The sequence below is a fragment of the Jaculus jaculus genome, chromosome 3 (assembly GCF_020740685.1).
Source record: "Jaculus jaculus isolate mJacJac1 chromosome 3, mJacJac1.mat.Y.cur, whole genome shotgun sequence".
In the NCBI taxonomy this organism is placed as follows: Eukaryota; Metazoa; Chordata; class Mammalia; order Rodentia; family Dipodidae; genus Jaculus; species Jaculus jaculus.
Window position 1 is genome coordinate 150,604,562 of NC_059104.1, and position 21,998 is coordinate 150,626,559.

The following is a 21,998-nucleotide window of genomic DNA, read 5'->3' on the forward strand; positions in this document are numbered from 1 at the left end:
TACTCCCCAGTGCTGCCCTCTAGGTCTGTCTTGCTGAACTCACTGGGCCTTGATTTCCTCCTGGTATGGTGAAAGGCCAAGCTCAGTGCTCAAAGCATCTCCTGCACTGTCTTATGAGACTCTTAACTTGTACATCTGACTAGAGCCTTCCTGTGCGCACAGGACCCCAGCAGTAAGAGGGCTTAGCACAGAGTGCCCCTACTGATTGCTTTGTGTTCTACTCATGGTTCAGGAAACTGGCAAGGACCAGGCAGCCATAGACACTATGCTCAAGACTCCAGAGAACCGGGCTCTCATTAAACGAATGATGATTAAGTGTAGTGATGTGTCCAACCCCTGCCGGCCCCTGGAGTACTGCATTGAGTGGGCTGCCCGCATTTCAGAAGAGTATTTTTCCCAGGTAAGAAACTGCCTCTTACATATCCTGCTACACATGCACACAGACAGGGACCACGAGCTGGTAGACTTGAAACAAAGAAATGGAACTCTGAAATTCTGCCCTTGAAGAACATTTCTTGCATTACACATTTACTGATAATGAATTCTGTTTATCTGAAATTGTGTCCATTTTGTCTTCAATCTTGCAGGACATCTTTGCTTGATATGGAATCTGGGTTGACAGGTTTCTCCTAAAAGCACTTTAAGGAAGCTAACGGTCCTTCATAGTCTCTTTGGCAGAAAGGAAATAAATTGGACAAGGTTTTTCCAGATTTGGTAGAGGATATATGTACATAGATTTAAGAAGTCCAGTGAGGCTTAACGTGTAGTTCAGTAAAATAACACTTGCTCAGAATTCACAAAGCCCTGAGTTTGAGCCCCAGAACCTAAAAAAAAAAAAGCACAGTGAGGGTTAACCCCTGTGAGGTATGCCATAGTCAAATAGCCACAGCATTTTGTTTTGTTTTGTTTTTCGAAGTAGGGTCTCACTCTAGCCCAGGCTGACCTGGAATTCACTATGTAGTCTCAGGGTGGCCTTGAACTCACGGTAATCCTCCTACCTCTGCCTCCCTCCTGAGTACTGGGACTAAAGGCATGCACCACCACGCCCAGCTCATTTTTTTAAAAATTATTTATGTTTGTGGGCAGAGAGGTAGAGAATAGGCACACCAGGGCCTCTTGCCATTGTAAATAAATTCCAGATGCATGTGCCACTTTGTGCATCTGTCTTTACATGGATACTAGGGAATTGAACCCAGCCATTAGGCTTTTCAAGCAAGCCCCTAATAGAATTTCTTTTTTGAGGCAGTATCTCACTGTAGCTCAGGCTGACCTAGAACTCATTATGTAGCCCATGCTGGCCTCAAAATCATGATAATCCTCCTACCTCAGCCTCCCAAGTGCTGGGATTAAAGGTGTGCACCAAAGACTTAAGAAAAAAAAATATTTTGAAATCATTAAAAAAAAATGACAAGTCTTACAAGAAAAAAATCACATTCTCATGTTTTCTGACTTTCTGTCAGAAACTTTGAAGGCCAGAAGACACTGAACATCATCTTTAAACTGCTATTAGAAGAAAACTATCAACCCAGACTTCTATATCCAGTGAGAATATCCTTCAAGAATCAGGGCAAGATAAGCACATTCTCAGATAAGGAACACTAACTGAATTCATTACCAGTGAACCTACAATACAGGAAATGCTAAAGGAAGTTCTTAAGACTGAAAGGAAGTGTTCACAGATGCAAACCTGGATCTTCAAGAAGGAATAAAAAGCACCAAAAATGGTAAATATCTCTGCAGCTATACAAGAATTACTTGTTCTCTACGTTTTTTCTGTACTAAATACATAGGACTACGGTAAGAAAAGCTTTTCACGTTGCAGTGTAGGTTCCATGCTCTGTGTGACTATTAGGTACATGACAGCTACAACAGAACAGCTAGAGAAGAGATTGACGCACATGGTTCTGAGGCTTAAATATTTGACATGAATGTTATACTAGCTCAAGTTAAACAAGAAGGATTTGTATTATAACCCTGTAGCAGTCATCATAGTTTAATAGCTATTAGACCAATTTTAATAGATGTCTAAAATATACTAAAGTAATACGGCCTTGGGTTAATTCCTCAGTACCCGAGTAAAGCCAGATGCACAAAGGGGCACATGTGTCTAGAGTTTGCAGTGGCAGGAGTCTTTGGCTTGCTTATACTCACTCTCTTTCAGCCTGCCTGTCTCTCTTTCTTTCTCTCAAGTAAACAAATAAAAATAACTTAATTAAAAGTCAGTTGTATTTTAAAGTTTTTTTTTTTTAACTTATTAGAGAGATAGGGAAAGAAAGAATGGGCATGCCAGGGCCTCCAGACACTGCAAATGAACTCCTGACGTATGCGCCCCCTTGTGTATCTGGCTTATGTGGGTTCTGGGGATTCAAACTGAGGTCCTTTGGCTTTGCAGCCACATGCCTTAACTGCTAAGCCATCACTCCAGCCCCAGTTGTATTTTATATACCAGCAGTAAGCAATGAGAAAAATGATAGCAAAAACAGTTCTGAGCCAAGCATGGTGGCACACTCCTTTAACCCCAGCACTTCAGAGGCAGAGGTAGGAGGATCACCGTGAGTTTGAGGTTACCCTGAGACCACATAGTGAATTCCAGGCCACCCTGGGCTAGAGTGAGACTCTACCTTGAGAAACAAAAAAAAAAAAAAAAAAAAAAAGACATACACACAGTCCTATTTACAATAGCAATAAAAAGCAAAAATTTACTTCCAGTAGATGTCCAGACCTTACAAAACATTACTGAAAAGTTAAGGAACACTTGCATAAATTGGGAACTACCCTGCAATCACATATTTGGAGGCACAAAGGTTAAGATTCAGCTCTCCCCAGGTCATGTATCCTTTCAACACAGTGCCAGCCAGTCCAGCAGGGGATTTTTTGTTTTGTTCAGTTTGTTTGTTTGTTTGTTGAAACTTGACAAATGAGTCTGAATTACACATGAAAATGTGAAGGACCTTGAATAAGCAAAAGCAAACTTGAAGAACAAAGTTGTTATGCTTATGGTAATTAGCCTCAAAACTTTCGGTAATGAAAATAGTACCGGCATAAAGATAAACAGCAGGTGTGGTGGCACACGCCTTTAATCCCAACACTGAGAGGCAGAGGTAGGCAGATCACCATGAATTTGAGGCCACCCTGAGACTAGCTTGGGCTACAGTGAGACCCTATCTCAAAAATGAAAAAAAAAAACAAACACAGATAAATACAGTTGTAGAACAGAATAGAACCAGACCACATTTACATAGGCATAGGAAAAGTAAAAATTTTTCTGCAAGTGGCATTGGGATGCAAAAAGAACCCCAGCTCCTCCTGCCTCATACCACAGAGCACTCTCACTTCCCAGGAGGTCACAGGCATGACTAGAGAAGCTAAAGCCATAAAGCTTTTAGAGCAACCACAGCAGAATAGCAGAAGCTTAGAAATGGATGAAGATTCCTTAAGCTTAGTTAGCAAGGGCCATAAAAAGAAAATGTAAGAAATTAAACATCATCAAAATAAAAAAAAAAAAATTGCTCAACCAAACACAGCAAAGAAAATGAGTAAGCAGGCCTTACTTAAATCTGATTTCTGACAAAGGACTATATCCAGAGCATATAAAGAAGTGCACCACAGTAGCAAGACAAGTTACCCAGTTAGAAGTGAGTAAATATTACAAAAGATAATATGAATGCCTAGTTAGTACCTGAAAAAGTGCCTTGCTTCATCAGGGGAATTCAAATTAAAGTCGCAATGAATTGCCACCACATATCAGCAGAATGGCCTAAAGTTGAAAACACTGAGGTCAGACATGGTGGCACACACCTGCAACCCCGGCACATGGGAGGTGGAAGCAGGAGGGTCAGGAGTTCAGCATCATTCTAGCTGCACAGTCAGCATGAGACCCTGTCTCAACAAAACACAAGCAAGCAAGCAATAAATGGAAAGAAGGAAGGAAAAGGAAAGAAAACCCCTGACACCACCAAATCTGGTTGAGATGTAAGACAGCTGGACTTGATATACTACTGAAGGTGTGTAAAACATGGCAGCCAGTTTGGTAAGCTGATGAGCATATTTGGTTTTGTGTAGTAAAAATTACCATTTTAGCCAGGCGTGGTGGCACATGCCTTTAATCCCAGTGCTCAGGAGGCAGGGGTAGGAGGATTGCTGTGAGTTCAAGGTCACGTTGAGAATAGCTCGGTATCTGTCAGAAATGGCTCGCTTGACCAATTCTTCACTGGTTGCTCTGGAGATGCTGTCTGTGGGTGGAGCTGCTCCAAGGTGGGCCAAGTTAGATGCTGGAGTCCTGAGATCACAAAGTGTTCTGCTTTGCAGACTGATGAAGAGAAGGAGAAGGATTTGCCTGTGGTGATGCCAGTTTTTGACAGAAACACCTGCAGCATCCCCAAGTCTCAGATCTCTTTCATTGACTACTTCATCACAGCCATGTTTGATGCCTGGGATGGTAAGCATGTCTCTTTTAAGGAGAAAATATATATTAAATAGTAACTGGTGTGTGGGTCTTAGACCTTCAAGGTGGAATTAGAAGAAAGAACGTGTCCTAGATGCCCCACCCTAAAGGTAGAGAGTTGAACTTAGAGTCAAAGGCTAGCAGTAGAAGGGCCTGGATTCAAGCCCAGTGTTTCTGCGTGATCTCCTTATCATCTGCCATCCCCAGCTGTACTCAGGCCCCACTTGGTCTGTACACCCCAAGCTTGGGATGGTTTCTGGGCATGGCATTCTCCTTTTCCATTTGACTTCCAGGTTGGGTCAGCAAGCCTGTCAAATAAAAGCTATCAAGAGGATCCCAAGGCTACTCCTCCTCCCCCATCTCCTTGTGTCAACCCCAAGAGCTGGAGGAGATCCAGGACACACACTTGAGGTTCAGGGAGACAGGGCAGGTGCTATGGCTGAGAAAGGTTTCCTTGTGCTCCAGCCCCTGGTGTTTGCCCTGGTCTCCTTGATATACCAACACCAACACCCTTCTGGCCGCCTTTTGTTTGTTTGTTTTCCAGGTAGGGTTTCTCTTTAGCCCAGGCTGACATGAAACTCACTCTGTAGTTCTAGGCTGGCCCCAAATTCACATTGATCCTCCTACCCTTGCCTCCCAAGTTCCTGGGATTAAAGGTGTGCAACACCATGCCCAGCTGGCCTTCTTTCTTAACATGCTATCATTAGAAAGTATAAACTGGGGCTCAGGGCTGCATCTGAGAGATAGAAGCTTCCCTAAGTATGTACAAGGCCTGGATTCCATCCTGTCAAAGAAAAAAAAAAGGAAGACTAAACCATAAAGGACTGTGAAAGGATATCCCATTTGTGTATATGTCTCTCTCTCTCTCTCTCTCTTTTTCTCTCAACAGCCTTTGTGGACCTGCCTGACCTAATGCAGCACCTGGACAACAACTTCAAATACTGGAAAGGACTGGATGAAAAGAACCTGCGGAGCCTCCGACCCCCTCCAGAATAGTGTGGGGCACTCACTGGGCCCAGAGGTTTTCTCCTGTTCGCACTCCCCTAGCACAGCCCAGAGTCTCAGCCCTTTCAGTATTAGGCAGACCCATTCCCTCATCTGCAGAGCCTGTGACAGGAAGCACATAGGGACCAACCTTCTGTGGCCACCATCCAATGCCATAGTACAAGCCTGCTGCAGAGGCTCTTCAGAAAGGCACCCCAAACCCCAGAATTGCATCAGCTTTGTGTCACCACAGGTCTGGGGCCCCACAGAGCTGTCAGCAGCGCTGTAAAGCAGCAGTCCTCCCAGTTTCCTGCAGCACTTCCCAGAGCCAAGGCTGTGAGATCTGCAGCTGCTGTGCTCACACCCGGGAACACTACTGAAAGTGACCTCCCTCAAGATGGAGAAGCAAAGGAGACATAAATTTTGAGCTTGATTGTTATCAATTATTAAATATTTTATTTATTTTATTCAATATTTTCTATGAGTTTAAAAACACTTGAAAGCCAAAGCCAACTTCAAATGCCATGACCAAATTTACATGATTCATATTCATTCATTAAATACACATGACTTGGTGTACAGACTTATTTTCATAATGTACATTTGAAATATAAAAGGATACATTTTTACTGAATTATAGAAGTACTTGTGTTTGTAAAACTCTTTTCTGTGATGTTAATTGGAAAAAGCTGTTTCCCTGGTGGGTCTCAGTCTAGAGAGCTAGCAGAGAAGGTGGCTTCTATTATCCAGAACCTGGGCACTGAAACATGCCAGTAATCTGGTGCATTTGAAGGTTATTCCTCAGAGAAAAATTACAATGTCACCATTTTTCCTAAAATTTTTAACGGAATTTCTAAAAGTCTGCCTTATTTTATACTGTTTCTAAAAATATGCCCTATAAAAACAAAGAGCAAACATTGAAAATTTAATGATTAACATTTTATAGTCACCATGTTTTCATCTGTCGTGGGAATCTTTGATTCTAGAAATTTGTAAAAGTTCTATATCTTCACATTTTGAATAAGCATAATACTATAAAAGTGACACTTGATGATATGTCAAAATTTTAGTTTCATTTTAAACTTGTATTTTCTTCCAGATAAAAAATGAAATTAAACTATTTGTTTTTAAGATTGTTTATTGCCAGTTCTTTGATGTTTCCTCTAAGAGCATTCATAGTCTTTCTAAGTAAAGTGCATACCTTCATTAATAGAACATATCACTAACTAAATGACCTGGTGCCCCATTCAGATAAGTCAGGTCACTATGGAGAACTAATAAGACAAGGCCTGAAGGGTTTCTAGTGAAACAAAGATTCTTTTATCCTAGGATCAAACATTTGTATAAGATAAGTGTGCTGGGGCTGGAGAGATGGCTCAGTGGTTAAAGGGACTTGCTTGCCATATGCACAAATTTAAAAAAGAAAGGTAGCTGAGCTAGATAGACTATTTCTATATTTTTTTCCTTCCCAGATGCTAGGAAAAAGGAAATTAAAAACACTTCAGCCACCATGAAGTGAGAAACAGCAAAGTATGTAAAATATGGAATTTAAGGTAGGGTCTAGCTCTAACTCAATCTGACCTGGAATTCACTATGTGGTCTCAGGGTGGCCTTGAACTTGTGATCCTCCTACTTCTGCCTCCCAAATGCTGGGATTAAAGGCATGCACCACTATGCCCAGCCAAGATATTTTTTTAAATAGATATGAAAAAGAACCAAATGAAACATTCTAGTGGTAAGAATATAGTGAGAACTAAAAACAGAATAGACAAAATATCTGAAGAGAGAATTTGTAAATTGGAAAACAACAGAGTCACTTAAAACACAAAAGAAGCTAGGCATGGTGGTGCATGTCTTTAATCCCAGCACTTGGGAGGCAGAAGTGGGAGGATCACTGTGAGTTTGTGGCCAAGCCAAGACTACATAGTGAATTCTGGGTTAGCCTGGGCTAAAGTAACACCCTCCAGTGAAAAACAAGCAAACAGCAGAGACAAAAAATTGAAAATACAAAAAAGGCTAAAATAATGGAAATAGAATGAAGGAGGTGCACTTGTGCCTAGCCAGTAGATCCATGAGGGACAGTAGATTTAGATAGGCACTCTTAGCCAAGGCAGGGTGAAAGGTCACCATGATTTGATAGACATCATCATCAGATTTCAAATGTTCCAACCTATACAAGCAAAAGAAAATTGATATATATAGTATACAGAGAACTGAGAGAACTAAACAAGCCAGTGTGGTGGCACATGCCCTTAATGCCAGCTCTCAAAGGCAGAGGTAGGAGGATCACTATGATTTTGAGGCCAGCCTGAGGCTACACAATGAATTCCAGATTAGTCGGGGCTAGCATGTATCCTACCTCAAAAAAAATAAAATAAAATTAGCCAGGTGTGGTGGCACATGCCTTTAATCCCAGCATTAGGGAGGCAGAAGTAGGAGTAGCGCCATGAGTTCGAGGCCACCCTGAGACTACATAGTGAATTCCAGGTCAGCCGGAGCTAGAGTGAAACCCTACCTCGAAAAACAAAATAAATCAATAAAATGAGATAAACCGAACAGAGAGTTCTTCAGAGAAGAAATAGAGATAGTTCATGAACATGTTTTTTTAATATTTTTATATCTAAGGAGAGAGAGACAAAATGGTTGTGTCAGGGCCTCTTGCCACTGCAGACAAACTCCAGATGCATGCACCATGTTGGGCATCTGTGCCGGGCTCCTCCCCAGCGGGTAGGTAGTGCTGAGGAGGGACCAGGCCCGCTGGTTCCTCCCAAGGGGTTGAGAAAGAAGGATGAATGTCAAACAACTCAGAACCTCTCCTAGTCACCAGAGAAAAAAAACCACACTGAGTCAGGAGTCTTGTCGAACTCAGTTTATTGTTACAAGCAGTTGCCTGTATAATGTTGGGAATGAAGGTGGGGATTCTAGGACTGGGGGAGGGGGAGGTAAGGGCCAATAGTAAACTGTGACTATTGAAATGATAATTCCAACTCCTGGGCAGAAGTAGCAAGCAAGAAGCCATTAGGTGTCTTGCTGAGTCCTAGCTGGCCAGAGGCAGATCACCAAACTTTAGCTAGGCTCAGGAAGTTCCACTATGCCCCACACCCATGCCTCTCAAGGCCCAACATCTCCCCCTTTTGTTTTTGTAAGAGCATTAGTCACCATGGCCCCTGTCTTAGGTTGTCCCCCTCTGGGGATCTTACCCGCCACTGGGTACCATGTGTTTAGCTCTCTGGGAACCCACTCCATGGCCTATCTTAGGTTGTTTCAGTCAGTCTGAGATCTTACCTGTCATTGGTCACATGGAGGGCAGAGGAGGTGGCAATGGGTCATCTGAGGAACTTAATTCCTGAGTTGCCAGCCTGTGGTAATGTATCTCAACCTGATGGAGTTTTATTGCCTCTAGCCGCTGGTGAATGAATTGTGTAATTTGTTAATTACACAAGGCCTGACAAGGAGGAGGAGAAGGAGGGGCCCAAGTAAAGGGAGAAGGTAGGGCAAGAAGCCATATAAGCCCATCCACAGTGGGCTATCCTGGAGGTCCCGCCTTCTCTTCTCCAAGTCTTCCTGGAGCCTCTTAATCTTGTCCTGGATGATTCCTGATTTATTGGCGTAAAAGCAGAATTTTTCCTATAAAAACAAGCATATGCCTCCCTTTTCAGCCATTAGTAGGTCTAGTCCCCTCCTGTTTTGTAGGACTACCTCTAGATGTTGTTAGAAATAGGTCTCCCTCTGATAGAATCAAAAGAGGGCATAGGGAGGGCCTCATTTCCAGTAGTGATATCTACATCTGGGATTAAAGTGGGGGGCACAAAGGCCCATCCAATTGGTGGACAGAAAGTCATAGGCCATCCTGCCTCCACAACATAAACCATTCCAGAAGGCAGGCAGCGTTGAGCATTGGGATCAGTTGTGTTAAAAGTACAGAAGGAAGGATGAATGTATCCCACATCTATACTGGAATTATTAGGGGAAGGTGGGGTCCAAATGCAAGTTCCAGAGGAAACATTGGGAAAAGCTAGACGGGGATGGGGAAGGTGGCTGAGCAATTTTTTAAGGTTCTTTATCTTTAGAAAAATTTAAAATATTTAGGGTAAATAATGCCTTTTTTAGTTGGTCATGTGGGGATAAAGGATTCCCCCTTTTGTTTTTGTAATTGAGACTTAAGAGTCTGATTATCCTATTTTTAAATTTTTAGTTGTATTATGGTAGTATAATCCTTATATATGAGGTATAGAAAGTAGACATATCTCATATTTTAAATATTTAATACTTATAAGTATCTCATATTTTAAATATTAAACATTTATAAACACAGGCAGAACCTGTTACCAGTCTTGAAAACAGTACCAATTGATTTATAGACTAACTTATTTAACCTAGAAATTTTTAGCACCTGTGTTTGAAAACATCTCTGATTAGTTTATAACTGTATTGGTACCAATTACCCAGAGAACATTGGAAACAGAACCATAACACTTGATAAATCTTTTTGAAAGAGAAAACATTATTTGATAACCCATGATTTTGGCTTAAGCTTGATGGTTATTGATTTTATGTACCACAGAAACTTTTATTAACATAAAACAATTTTATGTTTTACCCATGACTTAAATTTAATAAAGCGGCCAGGTGCGGTGGCGCGTGCCTGTAGTCTCAGCTACTCGGGAGGCTGAGACAGGAGGATCGCTTGAGTCCAGGAGTTCTGGGCTGTAGTGCGCTATGCCGATCGGGTGTCCGCACTAAGTTCAGCATCAATATGGTGACCTCCCGGGAGTGGGGGACCACCAGGTTGCCTAAGGAGGGGTGAACCAGTCAAAACTCCCGTGCTGATCAGTAGTGGGATCGCGCCTGTGAATAGCCACTGCACTCCAGCCTGGGCAACATGCGAGACCCTGTCTCTTTTGGTCCTTATTTCTAGTCCTTTTTTTTCCCTTTTGTTATTATTGTTGCTTTGTTTTTCGTATTTTTTACCGATGAACTCTAAAGATATTTTTTTTTTCCCCAGGGCTTCATAAGTTTATGGATATATATCAATATTGTCAGGGTCTCCTTTCTTGTGATTATCCCTTATCGCTTCTTTATCCTTAATATTCTGGCCACGGTTTTGTTTCTTTACAGTTAAAACTCACCGATTTAATTATGATAATACGTATCTTGTGGCCTCCTCAGTACTGACCCCTACTGGAATATTGTCAAAATATCTCCAAAAAAGGATGTTATTACTCAAGGAACTGATAGTGGCTGCTCGTTTGCCCAAAACCAACTGGAGAAAAATACCCTGAGAATAGAAGTTCCTTCAACAATTTGCTGAGTTGGGCTTGTGACTTAGTGGCAAAAGATGTGTTTAGCTGTGCCGGAAGTCCTGGGTCTTATTCTCGACATGTTTTTTTGTGCTTTTTATGAATACAGCCAATTTATATTAAGTCTTTATTTTATTTTATTTTATTTTTTTTGATTTTTTGAGGTAGGGTCTCACTCTAGCCCAGGCTGACCTGGAATTCACTGTGGAGTCTCAGGGTGGCCTCAAACTCATGGTGATCCTCCTACCTCTGCCTCCCGAGTGCTGGGATTAAAGGCGTGCGCCACCACGCCCGGCCTATATTAAGTCTTACTGCGGATGAACACAAGATGAACTTTTGAGAACTTGGAAGCTAGAGCTAAAGATAGAAGCCTCATGAAAGTATGCTAACTTAAAATGTAAAGGTCCTGGGGCTTTATCCCCAGCACTGCAAAAAGAAAAAAAAGAATGAAATAATTAAAAAGTCATAGACAAATAATTAGATTTTACTAAGTGGGAAATGGTGGTTTTTAATCCATCCTGGTAAACCAATGATTTTATCTTATTAGGGTTACTTAAAGAACTAATCGTGAGGGGTTACTTACAAGGATATGAGCTACTCAACTCAGGCAGCTGTATCCACAAAAACTCCACTACTCACAGAAATTGCACCTCTGGAATTCACTGCACAACTTCCAGATTTTAAAGAAAATCTTGCCCTTCTACACCACAAAAAAAGAGACTTTTTGTTTTATTTTTACTTTTTGGCTTTTTCGAGGTAGGGTCTCACTCTGGTCCAGGCTAACCCGGAATTAACACTGTCATCTCAGGGTGGCCTTGAACTCATGGCAATCCTCCTACCTCTGCCTCCCGAGTGCTGGGATTAAAGGCGTGTGCCACCAAGCTCAGCTTAAAAGAGACTTTTAAAAAATATTTATTTGGGGCTGGAGAGATGGCTTAGTGGTTAAGTGCTTGTCTGTGGAAAAAAAAAAAAGAAAAAAAATTTGATAAAGCTTAAGCAAGCTATACAGGAAGATGAAAGTTATCATTACTGAAATTAAATCACTTAAACCTAAGTGATTAAACCTAGTTATGACCATTCAATAGAATTAGCATAAATAAGACAAAAGCTATTTTTAAAGTTACAATGTCTTTAGGTATGAGTATTTCACCTTTGGAAAATAACCACTTCTATGTGAGCCTTTATCTTAAGAATAGTTAAAACCTTGATGAAAAGAGGAACCTAATTTACTTTACTGAGAGAGTCTAAAGCCAGTTTTATAACCCTTAAATCATAAAAAATTAGCATCAGTGACCTGTTAATGAGTGAGGTCTTATCATAAGACTCAGTTTCTCCATTGATTAAAACCTTGGCATCAGGTAAACATTAGATTTAATCCAATTAAATGCTTTAATGAAGAGGCCCTTACCCTGATACACACATTAGATAAGCCTGATGCTTATGTAAGGAATTTGTAACCTGGTCAAATACCTTGACTCAGTTTACCTGTTTAACATTTTGTCTAGTGAGAAACTTTATCTAACAGATGTGACTTTAGGTGTTTAAAAGAGAAGAACTAAAGAGAACCATAGTTATATGTTATGCTCCTTTTTCTTTGTCAGAGACAATTGGCTATTTTGTCTCTAGTCAGAGTCTGGGGGACACGTGGCTTAAACTTGTATGGGGTCTGAGATAAAGGGGGTTTTATCCATTTTTTTTTTTTAGAGTCCAGCTTTCCATGAATTTAAGTAGTATATGTTGGACAGCAAGAGCAAAATGAAATTACAGAGCAGAGAGATAAGCTTCTTGACATTTCTTATCCTATTCTGAAGTTGTTTGTTTTTACATAGAAAATTTATCCATTTGCAAAACACAAGGTGATAGATCTTGTCTATGTTTAACCTGGTTAAACCTCCAATCACATCTGTACTTATGACTTTGTGACCCACCTAGCATAGGTATCACCTGTCTCTAATGTAAGATGAATTTAGATTAAGACTATGTCCCTATATAAAACTTTTAGAGTATCCTTAAGAGTCTGTAAACAGTTGAAAAATCTCTAACTTTAGGCATGGTGTTTAGGTTTAGCCTGAAAATTCTTTCCTACATATGCACATCAGTCCATTACAAATTTAACCTTGATTAAACTCTCTGGGCCTGGGCAGCAGGACACAGCCAGCCCTTATGCCAGGAGCCCAGTTCTAACAAAGTCCTCTGCAGTCTTTCCTTTCCCTTAGAAAGCTCATAAGCCAAACCTCGAAGTTCAATGCTGTTTGCACTTAGCACTTTTAGATTCTCATTAGAATAGTCCATAAAATTTGGCTTACCACTCCAGAAGACACCTTCAATTGTAAGCACCAAGTCCATGCCTATCCCTTTAAAACAAAGGTTCCAAAAGATCAACATCCACATGGTCAGGTTCATCTCAGTCCACTTCTTGGTACCAAGTTCTGTATCAGATAGCTTCAGGTTCGCTGAGATAAACTTCCAGACCAGGTACAGTTATGGAGAGAGGGATATTTATTGAAGCTTACAGATTTCAAGGGAAGTTCCATAATGGCAGAAAAAGCTGGCCTACCTTCACAGGCCCAAGCAGAGACAGAGAGAGAGAGAGAGAGAGAGAGAGAGAGAGAGAGAGAGAAGCACAAGCCTAAAGGTCAAAAGTCACACAGTGTGTCCACTAGGGACATATGACCCATTTAGAAATACAAAAGCCGCAGATGCAGCTTGCTGGGACCCAAAAGTGAAAGGAAAGAGAAAGAGAACGAAGAGATGTTGACAAGCAAGTACAGGTTATAGAAGCAAAGTTTAGCACATTAAATATGAGGACTGCCTCATAACTTATGAGGTTATGCTCACACATGTACACCAATTAACCTCCTCAACAAGAATGCCTCACATGGGGCACTAGTCTGCCGGGTTCCCAGAACCCCACGTTAGGCGTCAGATGCCAGGCTCCTCTCCGGTGGGTAGGTAGTTGCCCCGGCCAGTGGGGAGTTGAACAAGGACTTGGGGAGAAGCTAACCTGAATGGGGGAGGCAAACAGACACAAGAAGGAGACCAAGCTAGGTATTTGTCAAGGTCTCGAAGTTTATTTTTACACATGGTTTTTATAGGGTTGTAGGGGGAAGGAGTCATAATCAGGCCAGAGATCACAGGGTTACTGGCTAATTGCAATTTCTTTGTTTCTTCATCAATTACTGGCAGTACCAGGAGAGGCTATCACCCAGGCGTAACGGCTCCTTCATTTCTGGTAACAGATCATTAGATGAGGAAATAGAAACTTAACTTGCTATATGGCAGTTTCTGTCAACATGGCCGAGGTTTGGTTCATAGCTCCCAACAGGTAGTGCTGAGGAGGGACCAGGCCCGCTGGTTCCTCCCAAGGGGTTGAGAAAGAAGGGTGAATGTCGGATGACTCAGAACCTCTCCTAGCCACCAGAGAAAAACCACACTGAGTCAGGAGTCTTGTCGAAGCAGGAACTCACTTTATTGTTACAAGCAGTTGCCTATATAATGTTGGGAATGAAGGCAGGGATTCTAGGATGGGGGGGGGGGGAAGGGCCAATAGTAAACTGTGACTATTGAAATGATAATTCCAACTCCTGGGTGGAAGTAGCAGGCCAGAAGCCATTAGGCGTCTTGCTGAGTCCTAGCTGGCCAGAGAGATCACCAAACTTTAGCTAGGCTCAGGAAGTTCCACTACGCCTCATGCCCAGGCCTCTCAAGGCCCAACACATCTGGCTTTACAGGGTACTGGGGAATCAAACCCAGGCCAGCAGGCTTTGCAAACAAGCACCTTTAACCACTGAGCTATCTCCCCATTCCTAGTTCATGACTATTTGAAACTGTTCAACCTCATCAGCCATCAGGGAAATGCAAGTTTAAATTACTTTGAGATTCCATTTCACCCCTGTCAAGATAACTATAACCAAGTAAAGAAATGACAACAAATGCTGCCAACAATGTGGATAAAGAGGAATCCTTATTCACTTTTGGTAGGATTGTAAAATGGAATAGTTACTGTGGAAAACTGTGAGGTTCCTCAAAAAACTAAAAATAGAGCTGCCATATGATTCAGCTACACCACCCTTGAGTGTATATTCTCTATCCTGCCACAGAGACTCCGGCACTTCTTCCATGTTCATTGCTGCTCTGTGCACAATAGTAAGGAAACTGAATCAGCCTAGATGTCTGTCAGCTGATGACTGGAGAATGACGATGTGGTACATGTACACAATGGAATTGTATTTGCTGTAGTGAAAAATGATACTGGTCTGGAGAGTGTCAGTGGATAAAGTGTTTGCTGCTGTAGCCTTGCTACCCAAATTTGATCCCCAAGCCTCACATAAAAATCTGGAAGGTGAGCTGGAGAGAGGGCTTAGCAGTTAAGACACATGCCTGCAAAGCCTAAGGACCCAGGTTCGATTCTTCAGGTCCTATATAAGCCATATGCACATGGTGGCACCTGTGTCTGGAATTTGTTTGCAATGGCTAGAGGCCCTGGTGCGCCCATTCTCACTTTCTTCCTCTCTCTCTCCCTCTCTTTGTCTCTAATAAATTAATAACTAAAAATAAAATATTTTTTTAAAACCTGGAAGATACGGTAGACTTCTTTATTTCCAAAATGCTGCTGGAAAAATGGGAGACAGGGACAGGAGAATGTTGTAGAAGCTGGTGTCTAGCTCAGCAAAAGAAAAACGGTGAAATCCAGGTGTGGTTGCACACACCTTTAATCCCAGCACTCAAGAAGCAGAGGTAGGAAGATCGCTGTGGGTTTGAGGACACCCTGTGACTACATAGTGAATTCCAGGTCTGCCTGGGCTACAGTAAAACCCTACCTCAAAAAAAAAGAAAAGAAAGAAATGCTGCCTGGAACAAAGTGGAAGGTGGGACAGACACCTGCAAGTAGTCTTCTGACCTGCACAGGTGTGCTTTGGAACCCATACACCCACATCCATACACTCAGAACAAAAAATGGTAAGAAATTTATAGGAAAAATTGGGCTGGAGAGATGGCTTAGTGGTTAAGCGCTTGCCTGTGAAGCCTAAGGACCCCGGTTCGAGGCTCGGTTCCCCAGGTCCCACGTTAGCCAGATGCACAAGGGGGCGCATGCGTCTGGAGTTCGTTTGCAGAGGCTGGAAGCCCTGGTGCGCCCATTCTCTCTCTCTCTCTCTCTCTCTGTCTCTCTCTCTCTCTGTCTTTCTCTCTGTGTCTGTCGCTCTCAAATAAATAAATAAATAATTTTTTTAAAAAAAGAAATTTATAGGAAAAATTGATGGAACTGGAAATATATTAAGTAAACCAGACTTAGACAGACACCACATGCCCTCTTGTATGTAGATCTCAGTTTGTCATTTTTCTATATGTCTGCCTATGTGGGAGTATGTGTGTAGAGCCAGGAAGCTAGAAAGGGGCCCATGAGAGGGGAACTTGAGGCTTTAAGGGGGAGGGGTGGGAAGGTACTAAAACACCTGTGACAGGAAAGTGGAAGAAGAAATACTGGTGGTTGAAGGGTGTAATTTGGAATGGGAGAGATGGGGAAAGAAGGGAGCTGGATGGTAGTTTCCATCAAACCTATCTGGGTAAGATGGCAGCATAGTAGCCATGCCAAAGCAGCCGGAGGGGGGCGGTGGTAGCAGAAAAACAGAAAAAAAAGACTCTTCTACTGAAAAGTGAAAGTGCATAAGGAATTATCAACCACAGCAGAGAAGCAGAAACCAGCCGGAATCGGCTCCGCTGCAGCACCGCGTCTGTGGGTGCACCTGGCCCGCCCTGCCTGAGTCTGGGGAACAGAAACCAGTGGAAGGGACTTTTCCACTCACACCAACCTCCTCACAAAGTCAAGAAACCTGAAGAAGACAGCAGGGTCCAGTTGAGCAGCTGCTGAAGGAGATCACAAAGGAGGCCAGCTGAGCAGCTCCAACGCTACTCCAGGCACCCTGCCCAGCCTCCCTGACCCCAGTCCCAATGTTGGGAACCACCGGAAAACTCATCCACCCTCCAGCCACACAGCATCCAGCACAGCCAATCATAACACCAGATCCAGCGGCCCAAGCAGCCTAACCAAGTACACAGCACAACAGGACATAAGGATATTCCACAACAAAAACAGGCTAAGGGAATATATGACCATTAAACCAACTCTATAGAAAATGCCTGGAGCATTATCAATGTGAGGACGCTCCCTCCTAACTCTTGGGTTTCATTTGCCCTCCCTAAGTCTGGGAGACATCCCTGGTGGAGGGACTGGCCACTCTAGTCCTTGTCCTCCCCGAACGGTCTCTAAATTATCTGTTCCAAAAGAACCTCCACTGGCATGTCTCAAGGCTAATATAAAGGAGCTCAAACTTCCTGAACTCCTTCCTGCCTGCCAAATTACTCCAATTCTCTATCCAAATTTGGCCATAATATTCTCTAAACAATGGCCAATGCTGGGCTAAATATGATAGTGTAGATTTCAACATTTTCATTGGTTTTGATAACTTTCTTTGATGACAGGGCAAAAGGTAAGTGTGGCTCCCTCCCCGGTTCCTGCCCCTCCTAAAACTACATCTCACACACAGTTCTGTCAGCCAGCCATGACTTGCCAGGGTCTCACCCTTTCACACCAAATTCAAGCCATCTCACTAAATCAAATACAAACCCTGCCTTCTTTAAAAAAAAAAAAAAAAAAAAAAAACTCCTGTCTTTACTCTCTTTAACTCCTTCTGCATATGGATACCTACTTTCTCTTTTTTGTTTTTCCCCTTTCCTGCTAGAGAAAAACCTGCAGGGGAGGCGAGACAATCACTGTAAACCAGCAACTACCTCACAGCTAGATAAAATAAACAAACACAGGCACCTTCGGAGGTCCTTGCGGGTGGCTAATGGCCAGTAGAAAAAAGAAATCAGCTTCAAAATTCAAACTAAGGACAGCTATTGCCCTGTTGTTATTGGTGGCTGTTGCAGTCCAGTTCGCATTGCTGGTAGAAATCACCCAACCAAGAGCAGCTTCTGAGAAAAAGAGGTTTATTTTGGCTTACAGGCTTGAGGGGGAAGCTCCACGATGGCAGGGGAAAACGATGGCATGAGCAGAGGGTGGACATCACCCTCTGGCCAGCATAAGGTGGACCACAGCAACAGGAGGGTGTGCCCAACACTGGCAAGGGGAAACTGGCTTTAATACCCATAAGCCGGCCCCCAACAATACACTCCCTCCAGGAGGCGTTAATTCCCAAATCTCCATCAGCTGGAAACCTAGCATTCAGAACACCTAAGTTTATGGGGGACAGCTGAATCAAACCACCGCAGTGGCTGTCTGTCCCGGGCCCAAACCCCAATCCCATACAGTTTCTGGTGTCCGCCCTATCTCTTTCTCCTTTCACCATGATAAATTGCTTGAAAATTCCAACTCCCCTGGGCTCTCAAAACTCCCAGATGGTTGAAACAGATCTCCATTAGCCAGATAGAATAATTCACGTGCCCTACCTCTGACCATCGAGAGGCCATTTGCCGTAGCCACTTCATTTTAGCCCAAAGAGGGAGTAAGTAAGCCTCCGTCTGTCTGTCTGTCTTCATAAGGTACCTAGGAAGACAGACCTGGTTTCCTTGTCTTGTGCTCAAAGGATTGCCCTGAAAGCCTCCAGTCAAAATGCCTGCTTGCCTTTTGAACTCCCTGTCCTTCTCCAGGAGGTCTCCAACCTCTGTCTTCAGATCAGAGACTCCTGATCCTCAGAAAGATGTCCCTGCACTTTTCACCCTTTGTGAGTTCCCAGATTTGTAAAACTCCACTGGCCTCCCTGCTGGGTTATCTCCTGACCAATCTTAAAATGACACAATTGGCTTCCAAATTCTTTTTCTTTTTCTTTTCTTTTGTTTTGTTTTTCGAGGTAGGGTCTCACTCTGGTTCAGGCTGACCTGGAATTAACTACATAGTCTCAGGGTGGCCTCGAACTCATGGCAATCCTCCTACCTCTGCCTTCCGAGTGCTGAGATTAAAGGCATGAGTCACCAAGCCCAGCTCTAAATTCTTAAAGGTCTTGATAACTTCATAAACTGAATTGGCAGCTGACTGTTCTTCTACCCATGATCTCTTCTCTATCAGTTATGCTCTCTGGCCCAGGCCCTCCTGGGGAACAACCTTCCTTCCACCCCATTCCTATTAGTGCCCCACTCTTCCTTAGCTCAAGAAGATGACCTCAAGCCCTCCTTTACCGTGCCACTACAAATGACAATCTAATCCTAAACTGTAGTTCCTTGCTTAACCTGTTTCTGTTCAAAGTACAGTTATAAAACTGGCATTTAAAAATGGCCTCCAGCCCATTCTCCAGACTCCACTGATTTCCTGGTGCCTCTTGTTCTACCTTGAAGTTTTCTAAGATGATTTGCTTTCCCAGAGAAATCTGCATCTATGATCAACAGGCACATGGTGAGATGGGGGCTCTGTTCTCTCCTCTGTGGAACGTCATAAACGGTGGCCACACAGATTGTCCTTTATGGCTCCAGGTAGAATCAATAATAGGACTTGCTCATCAACTCCACGCCTTCCCAGAGGGCATGCAGGCCTCTCCCGCAGGTTAAGAGTCCCTTCTCCCCCCACAAAAAAGTAAACTAAAATTAAGACATCTTTTCATGTTTCATATTCTTTTGCATGTCTAAATTCGTGGTCACTAATTGTTCCAATGCTTATGGTCATTAAGTATTCTGATGATTATAGATATATTTTAAGATAATGTTAAGTTGCTAAAATCTGGTTTATGATACATTGCTGACTTTATGCTTGTTCATGCTTATTACACAATTATATTCCAGGGTGATCCTGTCTCTAACAATGCCTTTTGAATGTTTATGAATTAAATCTTTAGAGAAATGATTGATTTGCGTTTACTGACAAAACACAAACATATTGATATGTTTCACCTATATTTATCAATATTAAGATATGATATACATGCTTTCTGTTGAATAAAATTATTTTTTTTAATCTTATTATATTTCTAATGTTCTGAGCCTACACCAGTCTGGATGGAGTATAATCAATATATCTATGAAAATGTGTGGATACACCTAAGACTTTCTGTAAAACAGCAAATATTGCACTCCCCTCTTCTGAAACTGCTGCAAGGAAGATTCCTTTATGATAGCTAATAGATAACAAAAATTCTGTAACGATTTACAACTAAATATAAACAAACAGGAACTGACTTCAGGCCTGGCCCTTTTAGACAGTGTATAAGTACTGTATCTCAGGAGACAACAACCTCTCTTATTTGACAGAAAGGAATGTCTTAATCCTCACAGACCATAAATCTGTTTCCTCTACAAGCACAGGAAAATTCAAACACAGGATTGTCAAGGATGTGAAACTTTAGCACAATCAGTGTTTGGGAACTCCATACATGAAAGCCTCCGTGAAAGCTCTTTCCCTCTCTCTGAAGTAAATTCTGCCTAAAAGTGTGTCTTCAGGGCTGGAGAGATGGCTTAGCGGTTGAGCACTTGCCTGTGAAGCCTAAGGACCCCGGTTCGAGGCTCGGTTCCCCAGGTCCCACGTTAGCCAGATGCACAAGGGGGCGCACACATCTGGAGTTCGTTTGCAGAGGCTGGAAGCCCTGGCGCGCCCATTCTCTCTCTCTCCCTCTATCTGTCTTGCTCTCTGTGTCTGTCTCTCTCAAATAAATAAATAAAAAATTTTTTAAAAAACTGAGTCTTCAGTTAAAGTATTTTCAGTTAAGATGGGTTAATATAAAAAGTTGTTTTTCTGTACTACTCTTGCCTTAATTGTTTATCTAATTCAAACTTAACTCTCTGTAATCAGTTGATAAATTTAGTTACAGTGCCACATCTTATATTGAAATAAAAACTGGGGTTAGCAGCTGACAGAAAGCTGGAAGAAGCCATTTTGCATGCAGTTCAATGGGAGAAAGATAAATCACCAGTGAAAATACTCAACAGTAGACACTGCAAGCCTTAGATTTGGCCACCCAGGCCAAATGAGCCAACGGGTACCAGAGTGGCACATCTGTCATGGTGGAAACCAACTGCCCTCTAATTGGACTGCAGGCCAACTCCATGGGAGGGAACACATCCCTGATCCTGTAAACAACAGGGGCAGTCATGAGCCCTAGGGGTGTAATGTCTGCTAAATGTATATACTATGCTTACCAAACTGCCCAGTAAGCACTTCTCTTAATGTTCATACCCTTATATTAATGCTACTCTCACTTTTGGTAGAGAATCTTCTCTTTTCAGATGGTAGTGACCACAGGATGATTCAGAAGGCATCATGGTGCTGGGAAGAAGTGACAGGAGTGCTCAGTACTGCAATATCTCTATCACACCTTCCAAGGCTCAGGGTCTAATGCAGAAGAGGTGGCAGAAAAGAATGTAAACGCCAAAGGAAGGGTAGGACTCCTTACAACATGCTCCCCCCAGACACAAAATGGCCTGGATATCCATGAGCTTACGGTGCCTGACACTACCTACACAAGACCATCATAATAGGAGGAAAAGATCATGACATCAAAATAAAAGAGAGACTGATTGAGAGGGGGAGGGGATATGATGGAGAGTGGAGTTTCAAAGGGGAAAGTGGTGGGAGGGAGGGCATTACCATGGGATTTTTTTTATAATCATGGAAGTTGTTAATAAAAAAATACCAAAAAAATGATTGAAGCAAAAAAAAAAAATGGGGTTAGAAAATATAAAAAGCTGCTGGGCATGGTGGCACACGCCTTTCATCCTAGCACTCAGGAGGCAGAGGTAGGAGGATTGCTGTGAGTTCAAGGCAATCCTGAGATTACAGAGCAAATACCAGGACAGCCTGGGCTAGAGAGAGACCCTACCTCAAAAAAAAAAAAAAAAAAAAAAACGAACAATCAAAAAGTAAAAGACCCTGACCCTAAATTATGTCCTGTATTGTAAAAAACTTTTTTTGTTTAATTTTTATTTATTTATTTGAGAGAGACAGACACACAAAGAGAGAGAGAATGGGTGCACCAGGGCCTCCAGCCACTGCAAATGAACTCCAGACGCGTGTGCCCCCTTGTGCATCTGGCTAATGTGGGTCCTGGGGAATCGAGCCTCGAACCAGGGTCCTTAGGCTTCACAGGCAAGCGCTTAACTGCTAAGCCATCTCTCCAGCCCAGAACTTTTTAAAAAATTTTTTTTGTTTATTTATTTGAGAGCGACAGACACAGAGAGAAAGACAGATAGAGGAAGAGAGAGAGAATGGGCGTGCCAGGGCTTCCAGCCTCTGCAAATGAACTCCAGATGTGTGCGCCCCTTTGTGCATCTGGCTAACATGGGACCTG

The 21,998-nt window shown here is 42.5% G+C and overlaps 1 protein-coding gene across 2 annotated transcripts in view; it reads left to right on the plus strand.

Annotated features, from left to right (window-relative positions):
* Pde8a (phosphodiesterase 8A) overlaps positions 1–6,513 on the plus strand; it is a 154,317-nt gene extending 147,804 nt beyond the window's left edge. The window contains exons 20-22 of one of the 2 annotated variants that reach the window (XM_045145454.1): positions 233–400; positions 4,309–4,438; positions 5,334–6,513. In XM_045145454.1, the coding sequence (XP_045001389.1) occupies positions 233–400; positions 4,309–4,438; positions 5,334–5,440 (405 nt within the window). In that variant the 3' untranslated portion in view covers positions 5,441–6,513. Of the gene's footprint in view, positions 1–232; positions 401–1,460; positions 1,725–4,308; positions 4,439–5,333 lie in introns of those variants that run through there. The other variant, XR_006636234.1, reaches the window with a different exon arrangement.
* Positions 6,514–21,998: the final 15,485 nt, after the last annotated feature.